Here is a 19,767-nt window from a genome sequence, read left to right on the forward strand (position 1 = left end):
AGCTTGTTCCCTTGTGCTTTAAGCAAGTCCATGGAGGCATCTTTCGTTTGATGTCAGGAAGCAGTGTTATAATGGGTGCAGATAGGATTTTAAGTAGAACATGTGCAAGATAAAATGAAAACATAATATAATTCGGCAGGGAAAGGATGGTCTTGCCACTGACTTACTCATTTCTCCTCTTCTTCCCTTTGCTCATTTTCTAATCTCCACATGTCCCCTGGGATCAGAGCTACTTTTATGATCTCAAATGAGAGAATGTGGGTATTTCAGTTTAAGTTAGAAAGAAAGCACTTACTTTAGGAAACCACTTTCCTTTCCCTCACCCACAAACAAATGAAATTACATTTTTAAAGCAGGTCCCTGGGAGAAAAAAATTGCTGGGGAATCTTTCTAAGCATTAGTAATTGGACCACAGTTTGAATGGTAAGGGTATAGAGGCCCTTTTCCCTCCTACTACCGCATGCAGAATGGGTGACTGGGAAGAGAGGACCAGACAAATCATATCAATATAACCCAAAAGGAAACAGTTGAAAGTGAGGCCTAAGAAAAGCTGGAAATAGCAATAGAAGGAATAGGCCAGGCGTGGTGGCTCACGCCTATAATCCCAGCTACTTGGGAGGCTGAGGCAGGAGAATCGCTTGAACCAGGGAGGCGGAGGCAGTGAGCTGAGATTGCGCCATTGCACTCCAGCCTGGGCAACAAGAGCAAAACTCAGTCTCAAAAAAAGAGAAAAAGAAATAGAAGAAATAGAAAATTGGCATGTATTACCATTTTTGTGCCAGGCATTCCCATATTCATATGTTAAATCTCACAACACTTGAGATGCACAGGTAACACCTCTTTTGTTTTTTCTTTTTTTTGAGACAGAGTCTCGCTGTGTCACCCAGGCTGGAGTGCAGTGGTACGATCTCGGCTCACTGCAATCTCCACCTCCCGGGTTCAAGTGATTCTCCTGCTTCAGCCTTTCGAGTTGCTGGGATTACAGGCATGTGCCACCACGCCAGGCTAATTTTTGTATTTTTAGTAGAGACGGGGTTTCACTATGTTGGCCATATTGGTCTCGAACTCCTGACCTCATGATCTGCCTGCCTCGGCCTCCCAAAGTGCTGGGATTACAGGCGCGAGCCACCATGCCCACCCTGGTAACACCTCTTAACTGTCACAACAGTTAAGGAGTTGTCCTGAAGTCATCAAGTTCACACACAGCAGAGCCAGGATTCATACCAAGGTCTCCTTGACTTAAACTCTGTGTTTTTTCCTCTGAAACAACTGAATCTCTGGAAAGCCAGACTCAAGACACAGACAAATCTGAAGTAGGAATTTTACAGAAGACATGGAAACCATAGTCTTTCGTTTACAAGCATGAAATGCTACTGATCATTAAAGAAAATGTAATTAACAGATTCTATCCTAGAAGTGTAATACACAGAGTAAACTTACATGAGCAAAGAAGTATAGTAAAGCGCACATGACCACATAAATCTGATTCCCATAGGAGTCCTGTATTTCAAGGCATGAACTAAACCCCAAATTCCTCAGAGGCTAAGTAAGGTAAGCAACATAAGAGACAGGAAAAGATATACAGGGAATATTTTAAGTGTCACTGCATCTGAGCTTTAGTTTTCAAAATGGAACTCTATTGTTTCTGATTTGATTTACTTCCTAGAACATCAAGAAAAACTGAACAAATACTATTTAATACTCCAATTCTAACAGATTTTTAAAAATACAAGAATTTGGCTTTAAGAAACAATACATCTCACAATGAGCTCACCAGTATTACCAGCTGGGACCAGTGAACCACATTTACCAAATAAGGCAAGTTTTTTCAATGCCTGAAATCTTTCTATAGTGAGCTCACTTCACTTCTCACTGGGTTTCTACAGTAATTGTAGAGGTCAACTCTCCAACTCAGAGTCCGTAAATCACCAGGCTCTTGATGCAAACGTGGGTTGCATGGTCTCTGGAGAGCATTAAATTTGGCTTCAGATTATTACTGGCTGTATATAGAAGAGAAAGACGTAAAATCAATTCTAAATACAGAACAGTAAGAAGCTGTATTAAGCAAAATCTATTAATAAAGTCAGTGAGCTGTTTACTATGATGAATATAAATGGCAGAGCTTACCAGATTTCTCTCAATGTATTTGTCCAGTTGTAAATACATTGCTTGCTCTAGGGCTGAGTCTACACAAACATACCCACAAATTTCAAATAATGCTGGCTAACAAATGAGTTCACCTATCTGCACAATCCCAAGGAAACAAAATATTTTTTTCTCTTTTTAATTGGCTGATTTTGTGTAGTGTAAAAACAATGCATACAGACAAATCTATGATGAGATTCATCACATTCTTACTTAAAATAACAAACATTGTTAGGAGGAGGGTTGTCCACCATGTTTAGCAGTTCTGAAAACTAAATAAAAGCATGTGATTGTAAAGTGTTTTTACCTGACCTTCTCTTAAATATTTAAATATGTTCAACTACAGAAGCAAAACGATTCATTTTCTCTTCTATATTGCTTGTGTGCTAAGCTATAGCCCTAAACTAAGAATGTACAAATTTTCTTCAAATGTAAAAGGTTTCCGTGAAAATAAAATACTTGAAATAAAATTTGTGGTGTCTGTGTTAAGAATATTATTTTCAGCCATGAATTTGTTCAAGGTCAAATTCAAGTTACATCTTGCTGTAAATTCTGTGGTTTTCCAACATAGGAAGCCAAATTATCAAACACGTTATTAAGTTTATGCTATCAGAAAGGTATTTTGCAAAGGTAAGGACTGAAATTTGTTTCAGGTCTTAGTCCAGCGGTGAGTAAATTTTTCCTATAAAGAATCAAAGACTTAAGTATTTTATCTTTTGTGGGTCACATGCTGCCCTACACAACCACCCAACTGTGCTCTTTCAACAAGAAAACAACCAGAGAGAACATATAAACAAGAGACACTATGTTCCAATAAAGCTTTATCTATGGACACTGAAATCTGAATTCTACAGTTTCCGCTTGTCAAAAAACGTTACTCTTCATTTACCCTCTTTATGTTACTCTTTAATTACCCTCAGTTGGCCCTGTCCAGCCACCCCGCCACACTGGACATGGCCATATCCCTCTGCCACACCCCAGGCCCTGTGATGGGCCACTGAGAGGAGCCCACTGTGGGATGGGGTTGACTTCTGCGGCCTGCCTGGGTATCTGGGCCTGGCCAGCAGCCGTGTTCTTCATGTGTTGATTTCATTTGACCGCTGAAGTGGTGGGTCTCATCCTTCCCGTCTCGGCCAAGACTGACTGAGGGCTGCCTCACTGCAAACCCTCCCCCCAGTGTCAGTGATGGTCATCCTTGTCTCAGAATGACCAGGGGCCAGCCAGTGTCTGACCAAGGTCAAGGGGCAGGTGCAGGGGTGGCTCCGAAGCCAGAATTGTCTTAAACTGCAATATCCTTTTCCATCCCCACCCCTAGCCCCAGCCCTAGCCCAGTCCTCCTAGGAGCAGGACCTGATAAAGCAGATGGTGGGGAGGCTGGGCACCAGGTTACTAACTCCAGTACATTCCTGTGTCGATGGCCGTGAAATAAAGTCTGAAAACTTTAAAAGCAAAGAAAACAAAAATAAAAAAATAAAATAAATAAAAAATCAAAATGAAACAAAAAATAAAAAATAAAAATGTAACAACCATTCACAGTTCATGAGCCACACACACACACACACACACACGCACACAGAGACAGAGAGACAGAGAGAGACAGACAGAGAGAGAGAGAGAGGATTAGCTTTAGTCAGCAGTTTGCCAACCCCTGTCTTAAAACATAGAAATTAACATTCGCGAATCAGGATGGAAACAAAAGTCACCTTTAACTGCAGGGTGGAAAACTCATCCTGAGGTAAAAGAGAACAGAGTCAGCTGAGTCCTGAGATCCATGCTTTGAGCTGGCAAGTAAGAAGTGTTAAAGATAGCACTGGATTCACTCTATCCTGTGCCACACTTCTTTTGGGGACTGGATAACAGTGGAATTTACGGATGGGGCAGTAAGCCTATCCTACCCAAAGGGAAGGGAAGGAATACATTTTAAAAAGGAAAGATATGGCAGACGGGAGAACTAATCTGGCACAAAAATAAACACATTACAATTCCAGAAGTTGCAGAATCAAGGTAGAGAATGAAAAAGGCAAAAGATGGTGCCCCAAGGAAACGGGAGGGCCAACAAAGAGGCTCATCTATGAACTCCACGGAAAAGATGGGGGCTCCAGAGGTCTGCCCTTTGCTTGATGGTATTCAGCGGGAGCTTACAGTCAAAGACCTTTGTGATCTGACACAGGCCCGAGGTGTCCACACCTGCTCTCCTGCTGATACTGTGTTCGAGTTTCCAAGTCTTGAATGTCTGGCAGGTAACAGATATTGACGGTAAACAAAATTTATCATTGCTATGGTCTGGATGTAGTTTGTTACCACCAAAACTCATGCTGAGGTTTAATTACCAGGGTAGCAGTCCTGGGAATCGGGGCCTAGTGGGAGGTGTTTGGGTGCCTCAAGAATAGATTAATACTGTCTATTGGGACTACGTGAGCTCTCACTCTCATGGGAATAGATTACTTCCCATAAGAGAGGGTTGTTATAAGGTAAGACTCCTCCGGTTTAGTCCCTTTTTTGCACAGACATCCAGCTCTGAACATCCGTATGTATGGTACAGCACAAAAGCCCTTGGCAGAAGCCAGTGCCGTGCACCTGAAAGTCCAAACCTGCAGGACCATGAACCTCTTTTCTTTATAAATTACTCCAACTCAGGTGTTCTGCAATACAAAACAAAGACAGCTGTGAACATTCTAATGTAAATAATTATTAATTATTGGCCGGTGGGTGGTTTCTCAACACCAGCCTTTCACATTGTTCATAAATTGTCTTCTTGAAATGCAGAGTAAAGACTGGACAGCCCTCATGAATACAGTATGTGGGTGACAGGCATGTGCCTTAGAGTTAAAATGCCTGGGTTCAATCCCTGCTCTGGTACTTAATATCTGCCTAATCTTAGGCAAATTACATTGTCCTTTCTGTGGCTCAGTTTAGTCATTAGTAAAAAGAAGCTGAAAATAATAGGCCCTACCTCACAGATTTATTGTAAAGATTAAATAAATAAATATATGTGAGCCACCTAGAAGACTGCCTGACATATGTTATTAATACCAATTATATCCTGATCATCATTATCATTAAACAAAAAACTGGATGTGACACAAAACTCTCCATTTTTCTACCCTAGCTGGCTATTTCATGTCTCATTTCTCACTAATTCTGCCTTCGTTCTCCATTTACATATACATTCTAAACTCTGGCCTGGTATTTACTCATACCATGGGTTATATAACACGCCGGTAGGTTATACATTGAGTTTCATGGGTTAGAATCAGCATTTTTTTAAAAAAATGAACTAAACTAAAGTAGAATGCAATAGAAAATACCACAATACATCCCTTGTAGAACCAGAAGTATGTTAGCACATAGACTTGCTAAATTGTGATGTAAAATATATTTCTTAATGTGGTTCATGTTCCAAAAAGAGAGAAAAAAAGGCTAAATGTAGCAGCTGCAATCACACCAGTACATATCAAGCTTCTAAGCCACGTAACACATTTCAAATTTTTATACCACTATGTCGCTTCCTTTCCCTGTCTTCTCTTTTGCCAGGGATGCCATTTTCCCCTGTACTGGCTGGAGAATTTCCACTAGTCTTTATATTGCACCTGCTGGATGGTATAACTTTACAGGGATCTTTGCCAGCCTCCCCTGGTTAGCCAGAGTTGCTCCTCCCACTGTGCTTGAAAGATACAATGGGCAAACTTCAGGTATATCAGTGATGCCTTTAAATCATAATTATTTATTTCTCTGAAATTTCTTCTGCTACAGTGTGTGGTTCGTGAGGGCAAGCGTCATATAGTATTTTGCATCCCCAATGCTGAGGAATGTGCTTGTTACAAAGTAGATCAACACCATCCAATTGAATGTTTTTGTATCAGTGACAACATGAGAGAGATGATGGCATGGTAATCAAATTTCTCCTGACTCAAGACTGGGAAAGGAGAATGAGGTAGAAGAGCAGATCCTGTCAGTATATTAAATGATCAAATTTACATTCTAAAAAAATCTCATTCATCCTAGCACTTTGGGAGGCTGAGGTAGACAAATCACCCGAGGTCAGGAGTTCCAGATCAGCCTGGCCAACATGGTGAAACCCCATCTCTACTAAAAATACAAAAATTAACCAGGCATGGTGCACACCTATAATACCAGCTACTTGGGAGAATGAGGCAGGAGGACTGTTTGAACCTGGGAGGCGGAGGTTCCAGTGAACTGAGATCACACCACTGTACTCCAGCTAGGTGACAGAGTGAGATTCCATCTCAAGAAAAGAAAAAAAAAAAAAAAAAAAAAAAAAAAAAAAAAAAAACTCATTAATATGGAAGATAAAAACTAAAACATAGTAAAAGTCTCACCAAAACGTCTACTAGGCAAGGAAAGGATCAAAAGGCTGCACCTTAAGGGCTGCTGCAATTTTATTTTCGTCTGAATAAATAATATGACATGAGCAATAAGATAAATAATTTTGCTGATCAATATAAATGTACTATTTTTAAAAATGCTATAGTATCCAGATACTCTTTGGGGGCTTCCATTTTCATTGCTAAATTTCAACAAGAACACTGAAAAATAGGAGCCGTTTATACAGAACAAGAGTTAGGTAAATAGGAACAGTGTCATGTTAAGAATAAAGGAACAAGGCTGGGCGCGGTGGCTCACGCCTGTTATCCCAGCACTTTGGGAGGCCAAGGTGGGTGGATCACCTGAGGTCGGGAATTTGAGACCAGCCTGACCAACATGGAGAAATCCTGTCTCTACTAAAAATACAAAATTAGCTGCGTGTGATGGCACATGCCTGTAATCCCAGCTACTCAGGAGGCTAAGGCAGGAGATTCTCTTGAACCCAGTAGGCAGTGGTTGCAGTGAGCCAAGATGGCACCTTTGCACTCCAGCCTGATCAATGAGAGTGAAACTCCATCTAACAAACAGAACAAATTAATCTAACAGGGATGTTCAGCAAATGCTGACACTTCCTTGTAGATTCTAATCCTGGCAGCTTTGACAAACAGGTGGTCAATACATTTTGTTGGTAGAACAGACATGAAAATTTTATGTATTTCTGATGTAAAAAAAGGTTTTAGATAATTTTTATACTGGAAATAGGCTGAGGTTCGTTGTTGTTGTTGTTGTTTGTTTTGTTTTTTTTTTTAAAGAAAGAGTCTCTCTCTGTCACCCAGGCTAGGGTACAGTGGCACAATCTCGGCTCACTGCAACCTCCACCTCCTAGGTTCCAGTGATTCTCCTGCTTCAATCTCCTGCTGGGATTACAGGCATGTACCACGATGACTGACTAATTTTTGTATTTTTAGTAGAGATGGGGTTTCACCAGTTGGCCAGGCTGGTCTCAAACTCCTGACCTCAAGTGATCCACCAACCTCTGCCTCCCAAAGTGCTAGTATTGCAGGCATGAGCCACCATGCCCAGCCGGTTTTAGTTAATTTTTATACTGGAAACAGGCTGAGGTTCATAATTTAATTTTTAAATCTATAGACAGATTCTAAATGTTTGCCTCACTGATTCATAGTCCTTAGATGGTTTCCAATTACTTCCATGTATATTATAAAGTTTTAATACTAATTTAATACACATAGAATGTTGGTGACGGTAGTAGGAACAACCCAATAAAACACTTAAAATTCAAATGCTGGTACAATTTATTTACAACAGTACCAAAGAATAGATTATAAGGTATACAAAAGTATTTTATTACAATTATTTGGAAGATCCTTTTTTTTAACCTTCTTTCTTAGATCACTCTGATAATAAACTCTGATATCTGTGTTTTCTCAACAGCCAATCAACAATTACAGAATAAAATTAAACACAGAATGGCTTAACTCACTGACGGTTGTCACTTTATCAAAGCTCTGTGGTTAACATCAAATGATGAGCCCTACAAATCTATTGATTGCAAACACTTGAAACATACTCCTGTTTGTATCTGTAACTTTGAACTCTAAAACATAAGTGTGAAATACAATGTTTCCAATTTTATTGAGTACTTGTTTATGTTTTCCAAGGAAGTCAATATGAGGTTTCCTAAGTACTTTAGAATATTTCTCACCATTTAAGTTTGAAAAGCAGAAATAACATATAGCTTCCAGACCACTTCAAAGACTACTGGAACCACAATGACCCTGAACAAAGAAGCTATAAGTAAAAATAGTAATGCGTATAGCAATGTCAGGGCCAAACTGAGTATCATGGAATACATTTAGAATAAATTCTCTATAGCAAATTCTTCTGCAGCAGGGCAGCCAGGGAAATGAGGTAGAGGAAAGAATGTACCTACAGATAAAAGCACCAGCTCTTAAACCAAGAACATCCCCTTGTTATGTAGAGAAGATACAAAGTTCACAGGGAAATTGTGTGCTATGGAGATGTTTCAAGCAGAGCTTAACTCCTCACTATTGGCTCTACTAAAAGCAAGAGACCTAGAAAATTTTCTTCAGTCAACTGAGATTTCTCCCTCCTCCAGATTTACTATAAATAACTGGATCTACTACAGAGAAGACTTCATTGCAAGAAAACAGGCTGGACTCTCACTCAAGAGGGTTGATCACTGAAAAATGAAAATAATCTTATTGTATAGCAAGATTTCAATCTCAAGATCTCTCACACAGACATCAACAATGACATAAATGAGGCTCCACTGTATTGCACAGCCAATAACTACTTATGTATGGCACTTGCAAATAGTATTAATTTTAAAAAATGCATACTTGACCTAAAACATAGCATAAAGATCTTCTGGAAAATAAAATTTTGAGGGAAGCTTAAAACATTTCGTAAGTATTGGTCTTTAGGCATCAAAATAAGGCATCATTAGGAGAGTAAAATAGTGAAATCTTATCTACAATGTGAGTACAATTAAATTATAAGAGCTTATTTTCCTATCTAAGCATAGAGGAACCACTTAAAGCTATAATAATCCATATAAGGATGTATGTATGCATGTATTTAATATATAATGATATATATATATATTGATTTGAATTTAAAAACTTTCCAATAGAATGGCTTCTTGGTTGTGTTCCTATCTAAAATTGTAACTCTATGTGATTCTCCTGCCTCAGTGTCCTGAGTAACGCTCAGCATCTGCAATGACTGGCATAGAAACATTAAATGCAGAAAGAACTACTGACTAACAGTGTCCAGGAGATGTCATTTGGTTTGTTCTTCCATTGATGTTAATGGGGTCAGGGCTGATACCTCACAAGGATGTTGTAAAGTTGGAGAAAACACACTATGAACTACAAAGGAAAAAAAAAAAAAAAAAGAGGAAAGATGTACATTCCTTTAAAGGATGCAGGTATGGTATAGTGTCAAGGTTATTGAATTAAGTATAAAAGAACTTGGATTCAAATTTCACCTACAGTATATATTCATCTCTTGGTGGCTGGCAATGCTCCTTCATCATTCTACCTGAAAAATGATGATACCTTCTACTTTATAAGAGTGCTCTAAGGAGGGCTATATATGGAACACTATATCTAATAATGTTCAATAAGTTGTATAGTGTCATTAGTTATAAGTAATGTCCATCTAGATGCCTTCTTGCTAGGTACCCCTGTGAACCACACTTTATCAATATTCAAAAATTAACCCAGATTTGTTGTTGTCGTCTCCACGTTGATTTTTTAATATTGATAAAGTGTGACCATGAAACAAAATAAGGTGAACTAATCTACATGCACGATGACTTCATCATTTTTACAATGATACTTTGGTTACACTGACAGAACGTCTATAATAGCAATAATTATGAATGATTATAAAATAAAAACAATTAACATTTTAGTGCTTACTATGTGGAAGAAACTATGCTAAACAAATTATATGAAATGTCTAAGCTATTTCAATCCCATGAAGGTAGTTGTATTATTTTCTCCATTTTTCATATGGGGAAATTAAAGCTTAGAAAAGGCAACTAGAATGTCTAAGTTTATACTTCCAGTAAGTGCCAGGGTTTGATTTCAAGTTAAGATAACAATATAGAACTTGCTGCTGATATTATAAGACACTATCTCACTATCCAAATGAGCTCATCAGTATTCCTTATTTAAGGAGAAGAGGAATGTCTTCTGTGCACCAAATGTGCTATTAAAGAACTATATGTTTTATCTCATTTCTGTTTAAAATCTGACTCTACTCCTTACTAGTTAGATTACCTTGGTCCATTTGCTTAACTTCCTTTCACTTCAGTTTCTTTACCTATAAAATGAGTTTAACAGGTATCTTATTTAATAGGCTGGTTGTGAGGATTAAGTAAGTTTACAATTAAAGTGCTTAAGGCAACATTTAGTTAACTAAAATAAAGGGTCAAGTACTACTATTGTTAAAAAAGATGATCAAATAAAGTGAATAATTCTGCAACCGCATATACATAAGTGCCACTGACAGAAGTTGTAATAAAGGGAACTATAAGGACAGTCATGACTCATTTATTACTCTGTTTTATTGTACATTAGATATTGCATTTTTTACAAATTGAAGGTTTGAGGCAACCATGTGTCTGAAAAGGTTATTAGTGCCATTTTTTAAACGATGCTCACTTTATGTCTCTGTGTCACAACTTTCTAACTCTCATAATATTTCAAACTTTCTTATGATTATTATATTTGTCATGATGATCTGTGATCAGGGATCTTTGATACTACTATTGTGATTGTTTTGGGACTCCATGGTCTCACACCTATATAAAACAGTGAATTTAACTGATAAATACTGCATGTGTTCTGCCTGCTTTGCCAATTGGACATTCTCTGTCTCTCTCTCTCTCTTCCAGCTTCCCTCTTCCCTGACACACAATTAGGCCAATTAGTAACCGTACAATGGCTTCCAAGTGTTCAACTGAAAGGAAAAGTCATATGTCTACCATTTCAAATCAAAAGCTAGAAATGATTAAGCTTAGTGAGGAAGGTATGTTGAAAGCTGACAGAAGCTAAGAGCTAATCCTCTTGTGCCAGTCAGCCAAGCTGTGAATACAAAAGTTGTTGAGGGAAATCAAAAGTGCTACTCCAGTGAACACACAAATGGTTAAGAAATCAAAACAGACTTATTGCAAATATGAAGAAAAAGTTTTAGGGGTCTAGACAGAAGATCAACCACAACATTCCCTTAAGCCAAAGCCTCATCCAGAGCACGGTCCTAACTCGCTTCAATTCCATGAAGGCTGAGAGAAATAAGGAAATTGCAGAAGAAAAGTTTGAAGCTAGCAGAGGTTGGTTCATGGGGAAGAAAAGCAGCCATATCCTAACATAAACGTCTCAGGTGAAGCAGCAAATGCTGATGTAGAAGCTGCAGCAAGTTATCCAGAAGATCTAGCTAAAATCATAGATGAAGGTGGCTACACCAAACAACAGATTTTCAATGTGGACAAAACAGCCTTTTCTTAGAAGAAGATGCCATCCAGGACTTCCATAGCTAGAGAAGAGAAGTCAATGTTTGGCTTCAAAGCAACAAAGGACTGGCTGACTCTCTTGTTAGGGGCTAATGAAGCTGGTGACTTTAAGTTGAAGCCAATGCTCACTTACCATTCAGAAATCCTAGGGCCCTTAAGATGTATGCTAAATCTACTCTGCCTGTGCTCTAGAAAGGTTAAACAAAGCCTGAATGATAGCACATCTTTTTATAGTGTAGTTTACTTAATATTTTAAGTGCACTCTTGAGACTTTTGCTAAGAAAAAAAGATTCGATTCCTTTAAATATAGAACTACTCATCGCCAATTTACCTGATCACCCTGATGGATATACAAGTAGACTAATGTTCTTTCATGACTGCTAACATAAAATCTGTTCTGCAGCCCATGGATCAAGAAGTAATTTTGACATTCAAGTCTTATGATTAAAGAAATACATTTCATAACTGATGTGGTTTGGCTCTGTGTTCCCACCCAAATCTCATGTCAAACTGTAATTCCCAGTGTTGGAGAAGGGGCCTGCTGGTAGATGACTGGATCATAGGGGCAGATTTCCCCCTTGCTAGTCTCATGAGAGTGAGCTCTCATGGGACCTGGTTGTTTGAAAGTGTGTAGCACTTCCCCTTTTGTTCTCTTTCTTCCTCCTGCTTTGCAATGTGAAGAAGGTGCTAGCTTCCCCTTTGCCCTTCCCCCATGATTGTAAGTTTCCTGAGGCCTCCACAACCATGTTTCCTGTACCTGGTTGTGAGTCAATTAAACCTCTTTTCCTCATAAATTACCTGGTCTCAGGTAGTTACTCATAGCAGTGCGAGAACAGACTAACACAATAAGGCTATCATTGTCAAAGACAGTGATTTCTCTGATAGATCTAGGCAAGGTAAATTGAAAACCTTCTGGAAGGATTCACCACTCTAGAAGCCATTGACTACATTTATGATTCATGGAAGAAGTTGATTCTAATCCTTATGGATGACTTGGAGAGGTTTGAAGACTTCAGTGGAGGAACTTCCTGCAAATGTGGTGGAAACAGCAAGAGAGCTAGAATTAGAAGAGGAGCCTGCAGACAAGACTGAATTGCTGCAATCTCATGATCAAACTTAAAGGATGAGGAATTGCTTCTTACGGATGAGCAAAGAAACTAGTTCCTCGAGATAGAATCTATTCCTTGTGAATATTGTTGAAATGACAACAAAGGATTTGGAATATTCCATGTACTTAATTGATGAGGCAGAGGCAGTGTTTGAGGGAACGGACTACAATTTTAAAAGATGTTTTACTATGGGTAAAATGCTATCAAAAAGCAATATCGCACACTCCAGAAAATACTTTCATGAAAGAGTCAACCTATGAAGCAAACTTCACTGTAGTCTTCTTTTAAGAAACTGCCAAAGCCACCCCAGCCTTCAGCAACCACCACCCTTACAGTCAGCTGCTACCAACATCGAGGCAAGATCATCCACCAGAAAAATGAATGCAACTCACTAAAGGCTCAGATAATTGTTACCATATTTTAGCAATGAAGTATTTTTTAAATAAGGTATGTATGTTGATTTTTAGATATAACACTATGCACACTTAAGAGACTACTGTATAGTGTGAATATAACTTTTATATGCTCTAAGAAATAAAAAATATGTGTGACTCACTGGGATATTTGTTTTAGGCCAGTGGTCTGGAACTGAATCTACAAAATCTATTTCCAAGGAACCTGCCTATATACAGATCTTTTGCTTCCTTTGTTAACTTTGCACCTAATTTTATTATTGCTATTATAAAGGGGATTGTTTTCTCAATTTTCCTTTTGGATAGTTAATTAATAGTATTACATTGGAAAGCTACCTGTTTTCATTGATTTTGTATCCTGCAACTCTGCTCGAGTTGAGTGAGGCATTTGTAATACTTCTTAGTTCTCTAAGCTATTTTTATTTTGAGACAAGTTAGACTGCAGTCACTTTTCACATGACAGAAATCTAAGACTGAAACAGGAATTGTGACAACTATGTATAGTTTTTTGGATACTACATGCTAAAATAACTGCATGTATAAGGCATGTTTAAAATAATAAACAAATGTTCAGAGACAGAAACAAACTCTGCAATGGACAGAACAAAGGGACCAGAATTATCGGTTTCCATTCCAGTCTTCAACATGAAAACAATATAAGAAATCAAGTTCTATTATAAAATGACTAGCAATATATTGTTGATTTCTATATAAAAACCATAAAGAATGTTCATATGATTTTTATTAAAGTCTTATTAAAATAAAACCAATGTCTCACAGAACATTTCTCATAGAAATAAAAATGTATCCTTTAACTTTCATGGGCAGTATTTCCCAAGTTTCTTATCTCTAATGAAACAAGTCAGCATTAATTGCCTATTGTGTACTGGGGACCCTGGGCATCAAGGGGAATTTCAAAAGTAAGGGAAACATATTAACTATGCTTGGTTAAATGGGTAGGTTTGGGCATATTTGAAAACCTTTTGATAACTAAGATATTTCACACTAAACCATTTACTTGTTAAAGGTAAAGAAAATGAAGTATTTCACAACAGAGTTGCTCTAGGGAGTAGAAGGGCTTCTGGTTTGAGGAACTGAGTTCTGATCTTCACTGGGCCACCACGTCTCTTCCCAGTTTGTTTCTGTATAATATACATCTGTATGTGGAAGATGAGCCTTTGGCCTCCTTAGCGCAAGTTCCATCACTAAACATATGTAATACTCTGGTATGTATGTATGTATGTTTATAAACATACATTTGTTTTTCCACAGTGTATTATCTTTGATTAGAAACACACAAAGGCCGGGGACAGTGGCTCACGACTGTAATCCCAGCACTTTGGGAGGCCAAGGCGGGTGGATCACTTGAGGTCAGGAGTTCGAGACCAGCCTTGCCAACATGGTGAAATCTTGTCTCTACTAAAAACACAAAAATTAGCCTGGCATGGTGGTGGGTACCTGTAGTCCCAGCTATTCAGGAGGCTGAAGCAGGAGAATCACGTGAAGCCGGCAGGCAGAGGTTGCAGTGAGCCAAGATTGCACTACTGCACTCCAGCCTGGGTGACAGAGTGAGACTCCATCCCAAAAAACAAACAAACAAACAAACAACCTCAGACATACAGCTCTATCTATACTTTGGAGTCAGCTGGTCTACGTAGCAACAGGCATATAAAGTACAGAGAGGACCTTACAATCAATTAACTCTGAGAACAACGAAGTTTCCAATACAGTCATGGTAATGGAAATAGAATTGTCAATTTATTCATAAAGCATCCAAAAAACAGTTATGATCCATCCCACTCTATACTATTTGGTTGATGCAAAAGTAATTGTCGTTTTTGCCATTACTTTTGCATCAACCTAATATGACTACTATGGATATATTCCTATGGTGGAAATTCATAGAGTTGACATCAAGCATTCTGAATACCTACTTTCCACTAGTATTCTAGAACTTAAAGCAGCAGTGGGTCAGGAGAAACCAAACATTCAATCTAAGCCTCTGACACATGCAATATGTCTGGCCTGTAACACAATTTCATTCTGAATATACCAACTTACTAAGAAACTTTAAATAAATACATCCTTGACAACTGTTTATAGATAATTCTCCTAATCTCCAAGTATCTGAAACAGCAGAACCCATTTCTTTCTGTCCTTCAGTTCAACAACCCCATTACTAATCTTTTCTAACGCCTCTCACGGATGCACGATGCTTCTTGCCCACAACTGTAACTTACCAAGAGCCTTACTTTCACAGTGAAGTACCAGGTGTCTCAAAGTGCCATAGAATACACGACAAAGGAAATGTTTGTGGTCCACGGATCTTATCCACTGCAGTTAAATAGGATCATCTGGTTGTAAGGCAAGGGCCACTTTGACTCAGCATTTTCCACTCTGTTTTGCCTATGTGGACCAAGCTGAAGAGGTCGCTGACTGCAGTGGAAGATTCTATGCTTAATCAACGGCCCTGCCTTCCAGCTGGCTAATCAGCCCAAACACGCTTGTGGGAAATCTTCAAGGCAAAGGCTGAAAAGCTGCGGAGTGTCACTTTTAGAATTAACTTTATGCACCAAATAAGAAAATACCTAAGTAAACGAGAGTGAAGTAATAGAAAAAAGTAAGTACTTTCATGTATGTTTATTCCACAATGCCAAAAGAAAATTGATCTATACATATATTTGGGAAGAACATGCCTGTTTTTTTGGTTGTTGTTTTATTTTTTTGTTTTTTTGTTTGCTTGTTTTTTGTTCTGTTTTTTGAGATAGACTTCTGCTCTTGTTGCCCAGGCTGTAGTGAAATGGCATGATCTCGGCTCACTGCAACCTCTACCTCCTGGGTTCAAGTAATTCTCCTGCCTCAGTCTCCCAAGTAGCTGGGATTACAGGCATGCACCACCCCACCCAGCTAATTTTGTATTTTCTTAGTAGAGATGGTGTTTCTCCATGTTGGTCAGGAGACTGGTTTCAAACTCCCAGACTCAGATGATCCACCCGCCTCAGCCTCCCAAAGTGTTAGGATTATAGGTATGAGCCACCACACCCGGACAAACATGCCTGTTTTTAATTCACTATTCACTTTACTAAGCAAGAACTACTTGGCAGCTTAGAAATAATTTAGTACTAAATGCATCAGGCAGATAAAATACACAGAATCACCACCACCAAAACACTAAATTAATAATGTTAATACTCAAGACCAGCTTCATTTAATCACAAATTTAACCTTCCAGTGAATAGGTAAAGGCATAGTATATACTGATGGGTGTTCTCAGTTGATCTGTCCTGCAATTAAGAAGTTTACGAAACAAAATAAAATGTTATTAAGACTCCTGCCACTGCAACTGTAAGATAACTTAAACCTCCACGTAAGAAAAAGATAATTCCCAAACAGATGAAACTTACTCTTTTTGGGGCTAGAAAATTTGGAATATGTGTACTAGGGAAATAATTTTCACAAAGTTCTAATTCAATTTTATAAAAACAACATTGATGAAGTGAAATATTGTTTAAGTCAAGGCTCTGAAGTAAAATGGCTTCATTTGGGGACCACGCTGACTGTTTCAGATCAGCTCTGTGATTTCAGATCAGCTCTGTGATTTGCTGCAGGTCACCCCATCATTTTCCTCATTTGTAAGCAGGTATAACACTAGTACCCACCTCACAGTTTGCTCGTGACTATTTAATTAGGTCACAGATCTTCACTGAAAGTCCCTGCCAATAAAAATTAGCTATTATTAATTTTGAAAAGACTCTCCTTGTGCTAGGACACCATATTCTTGTCATTTCCTCTTTCTTTTGTTCCTTCCTTCTCAGCCTCCTTTCCTGTCTTTTTTCCCCTAAACATCAAGTGTTGAGACAGTTCTTAGGTTATAAGCGTCCTAGGTCCTCTTCACTTCTCGCTCTATTCTTTCTTAACGGGATCTAATCTACTCCCATGACTTCAATAAACACCTAGAAGACAGAATTCCCAAGTGTTTGTTTCTAGTTCAGATCTGAACACACACCTGCTAATTCAACATCACATGGATGTCTCAGAGGAGCCTAAATTTCACTCATCATGACTAAAAACTCAGCTTTCCATCATTGCCATCCAACATAAATGTTGCCTATATCAGTAAGTGGTTCAAGAACCACCCAATTATGCAACCTGAAATCCAGAGAGACGTTTTCCTGAAACCTCCTCCTCCTAAATTTCCAGGGGGTAACCCACTTCCTACTATTGTCATTTCACCTCTAAAATAGCTTTCTTACTTCTCCTTGTCCCCACAGTTACTTTCACCCTCCTTATCTAAAGCCACTAACCGCCAGCCCCAAAACTGGTTTGCCCAGGTAGTCTGTCCTACTCCTATCCATGCATGATACGCAGCTAGAATGACATTTAAAATACAAATATGATATCACTCTCCCGCTAACATTTCTATTGCTTATCACTGGCCTTAGGCTAGGGAGTAAAATACTGTGAGTCATTTATAAAGCTGCACATGTGGCCTCTGCCTCCAGGGTCCACTGTGCTCCAAACACACTAGACTTTCTTCTACTAAAACACGAGGCTCTTCCCTCCTCCACCAAGAAAACCTTTATTCAGTCCCATATTCCATTCCCTTTTTTGGAATATTTGTAAGTTGTTTTCCCTTCCCACCATTGGGTCCCCTTTTTCTTCCTCATGACTTAGGTCTCTACCTAATACTTCTTGCAGAAGACATTTCTTGATTTCCTGGACAAGTTCAGATCCATTAATTATGCCCTTGTAAAGCACTCTGTACTTTTGCATCACAATCCCCAATATATTTGTAATTACGTCTATGTCTGTTTTTCACGAAAGTTAATAGGGACATACGTGCAAGAAACATCTCTGATTTGTTTACAGCTACATCCGTTCATCTTATCAAACACCATGCATGCCACGTGTGAGCCAACCATGAGACTGATAAATATTTGCTGAATTAATTAACATAAAAATGGTTCTGATTTTAGTCCTTCACTTGAAAATTGCTCACAATTGGTGGAGAAATGTACATAAAATTCTTATCAAGGCCAACTGTGTTAACTTCTTACGAGAAATATGTGTAAAGGCTATTCAATCCTATGAAAAGGAAACCAAATAGATTCTGGGAGGGGAACATCTGCATGAGAAAGGCCTATATAAGGAAGGCTTGTTTCTGGTGCTGGGATATGAAATCTGGCAAGACTTCAAAAAGTGAAGTGTAAGAAGTATTCCAGAGAGAGGGAAAAGTTTGGCAAAGACATGATTAGTGTCAGGTATATACAGAGACCGGTGAACAGAAAATTATGCCTGCTGGTGGAGTACACTGAAAGGTAGCAAAGTTCAAAATTCCAAGTTGTGCAAAGCTTTCAAAATCAAAATTAAACTGTCAAGCAGAATCACAGAAGGATTCATCATTGGAAGAATGACATAATTGAAGATGGTGAAAATTTGTTAATATATTAGAAGGAGGGTATGGAGATCAATTAGTAGGCTATTTCAAATATTTCAGACAGAGGTAAGGAGGAAAGGAGTAGAAATAATTCTGCATTAGAATGGACAGCACTGCTTGAATGGGGAAGGGATACGACATTGACTAAAAGGAAAACTCAAACAGGGTAAGAATGAGGGAAGGATGGGAGAGGAGATGATTAGTTCTATTTTAGAAACCTTAAGTTTTATATGCTCCCATGATGTTGCACAAGTGGTTAAAATATGGCTCTAAGAATGAGGATGCAGGCAAATTTCAGATTATTAGAATCAGAAAAAATTTAATTGGTCCATAGTCAATTAAACATTAACAAAAAGGCTTTGTGACAAACATTTCTAAATTTTTTCACAAACACATATTTTTGTTAATAAGAAATACAAAGAATATTAAAAGTTATCATATAATCATTGCTTGAATTGTCAATGTGCCCAGTCCCTAATTTTTAATTTATTTAGGAAGAGAGTTCCTCATAGTTTCACCCTGTCTTCAAAATAGTTAATTCCTACAATTGTTGGGATAGGAAGAACTCATTTATAACATGTTTTTTATCTACTCAGTAGAATAATATCTTTTATGTCTAAAAGAAGTCCAGTCTTTTGTAATAGGCTCTATGCAAAAAGTTTAAAATGATGTGCAAAATTTTTTAAAAGGTCATTCTAATTTCAAAAATGTTAACATCTGAAATTATGTCATCTTTAATTATCAGGAGAATATCTAAAGAATAATAAAATGTAACACTTACTTTTGCTGCACCTATCTGTTCTTTTCGAAATTTCTCAAGTGGTGCAATTAATACATCATTAGCATTTTGGATCTGAAATAAAAAATGCACATATATTAAATCTCGCAGAGTTTCATGCCAACAACATTGAAAAAATGGCTGCTTTATCCTTCGTATCAAATAGACTGTTTTGTTTTGTTTGCATCTATAAAAACAACTTACATGTTATATACAGTTTTTCTACTTTATAATTAAGCTGTTTTCACATATTATTTCCCTTGATCCTAATAACAATGTGAAACATACGAAAATAAGTACTTGTCGTGGTGAAATCTTGGTTTGAATACTTAAATTTCTTCTTCTAAGACTTAACTAAGAAACAGCACATTGGGTATTAAATTTACAAATATCTATAATTACACTGGTTTAATGTAGCCAGTTCAAGCATCATTTTAAAATTAAACTATATAAAAGCTCTTCCATTTTGCCATTAGAATGGCAGAATTCTACAGCTG

The 19,767-nt window shown here is 38.0% G+C and overlaps 1 protein-coding gene across 1 annotated transcript in view; it reads right to left on the reverse strand.

Moving 5' to 3' along the window:
• Window positions 1-19,767, reverse strand: part of ARHGAP42 (Rho GTPase activating protein 42) — a 327,325-nt gene that overhangs the window by 128,326 nt on the left and 179,232 nt on the right. The window contains 1 exon segment of the mRNA XM_017887227.1: window positions 19,274-19,345. Within this exon segment, the coding sequence (XP_017742716.1) occupies window positions 19,274-19,345 (72 nt within the window).

This window comes from Rhinopithecus bieti, unplaced genomic scaffold, assembly GCF_001698545.2.
Source record: "Rhinopithecus bieti isolate Rb0 unplaced genomic scaffold, ASM169854v2 scaffold_14936, whole genome shotgun sequence".
Taxonomy (NCBI): Eukaryota; Metazoa; Chordata; class Mammalia; order Primates; family Cercopithecidae; genus Rhinopithecus; species Rhinopithecus bieti.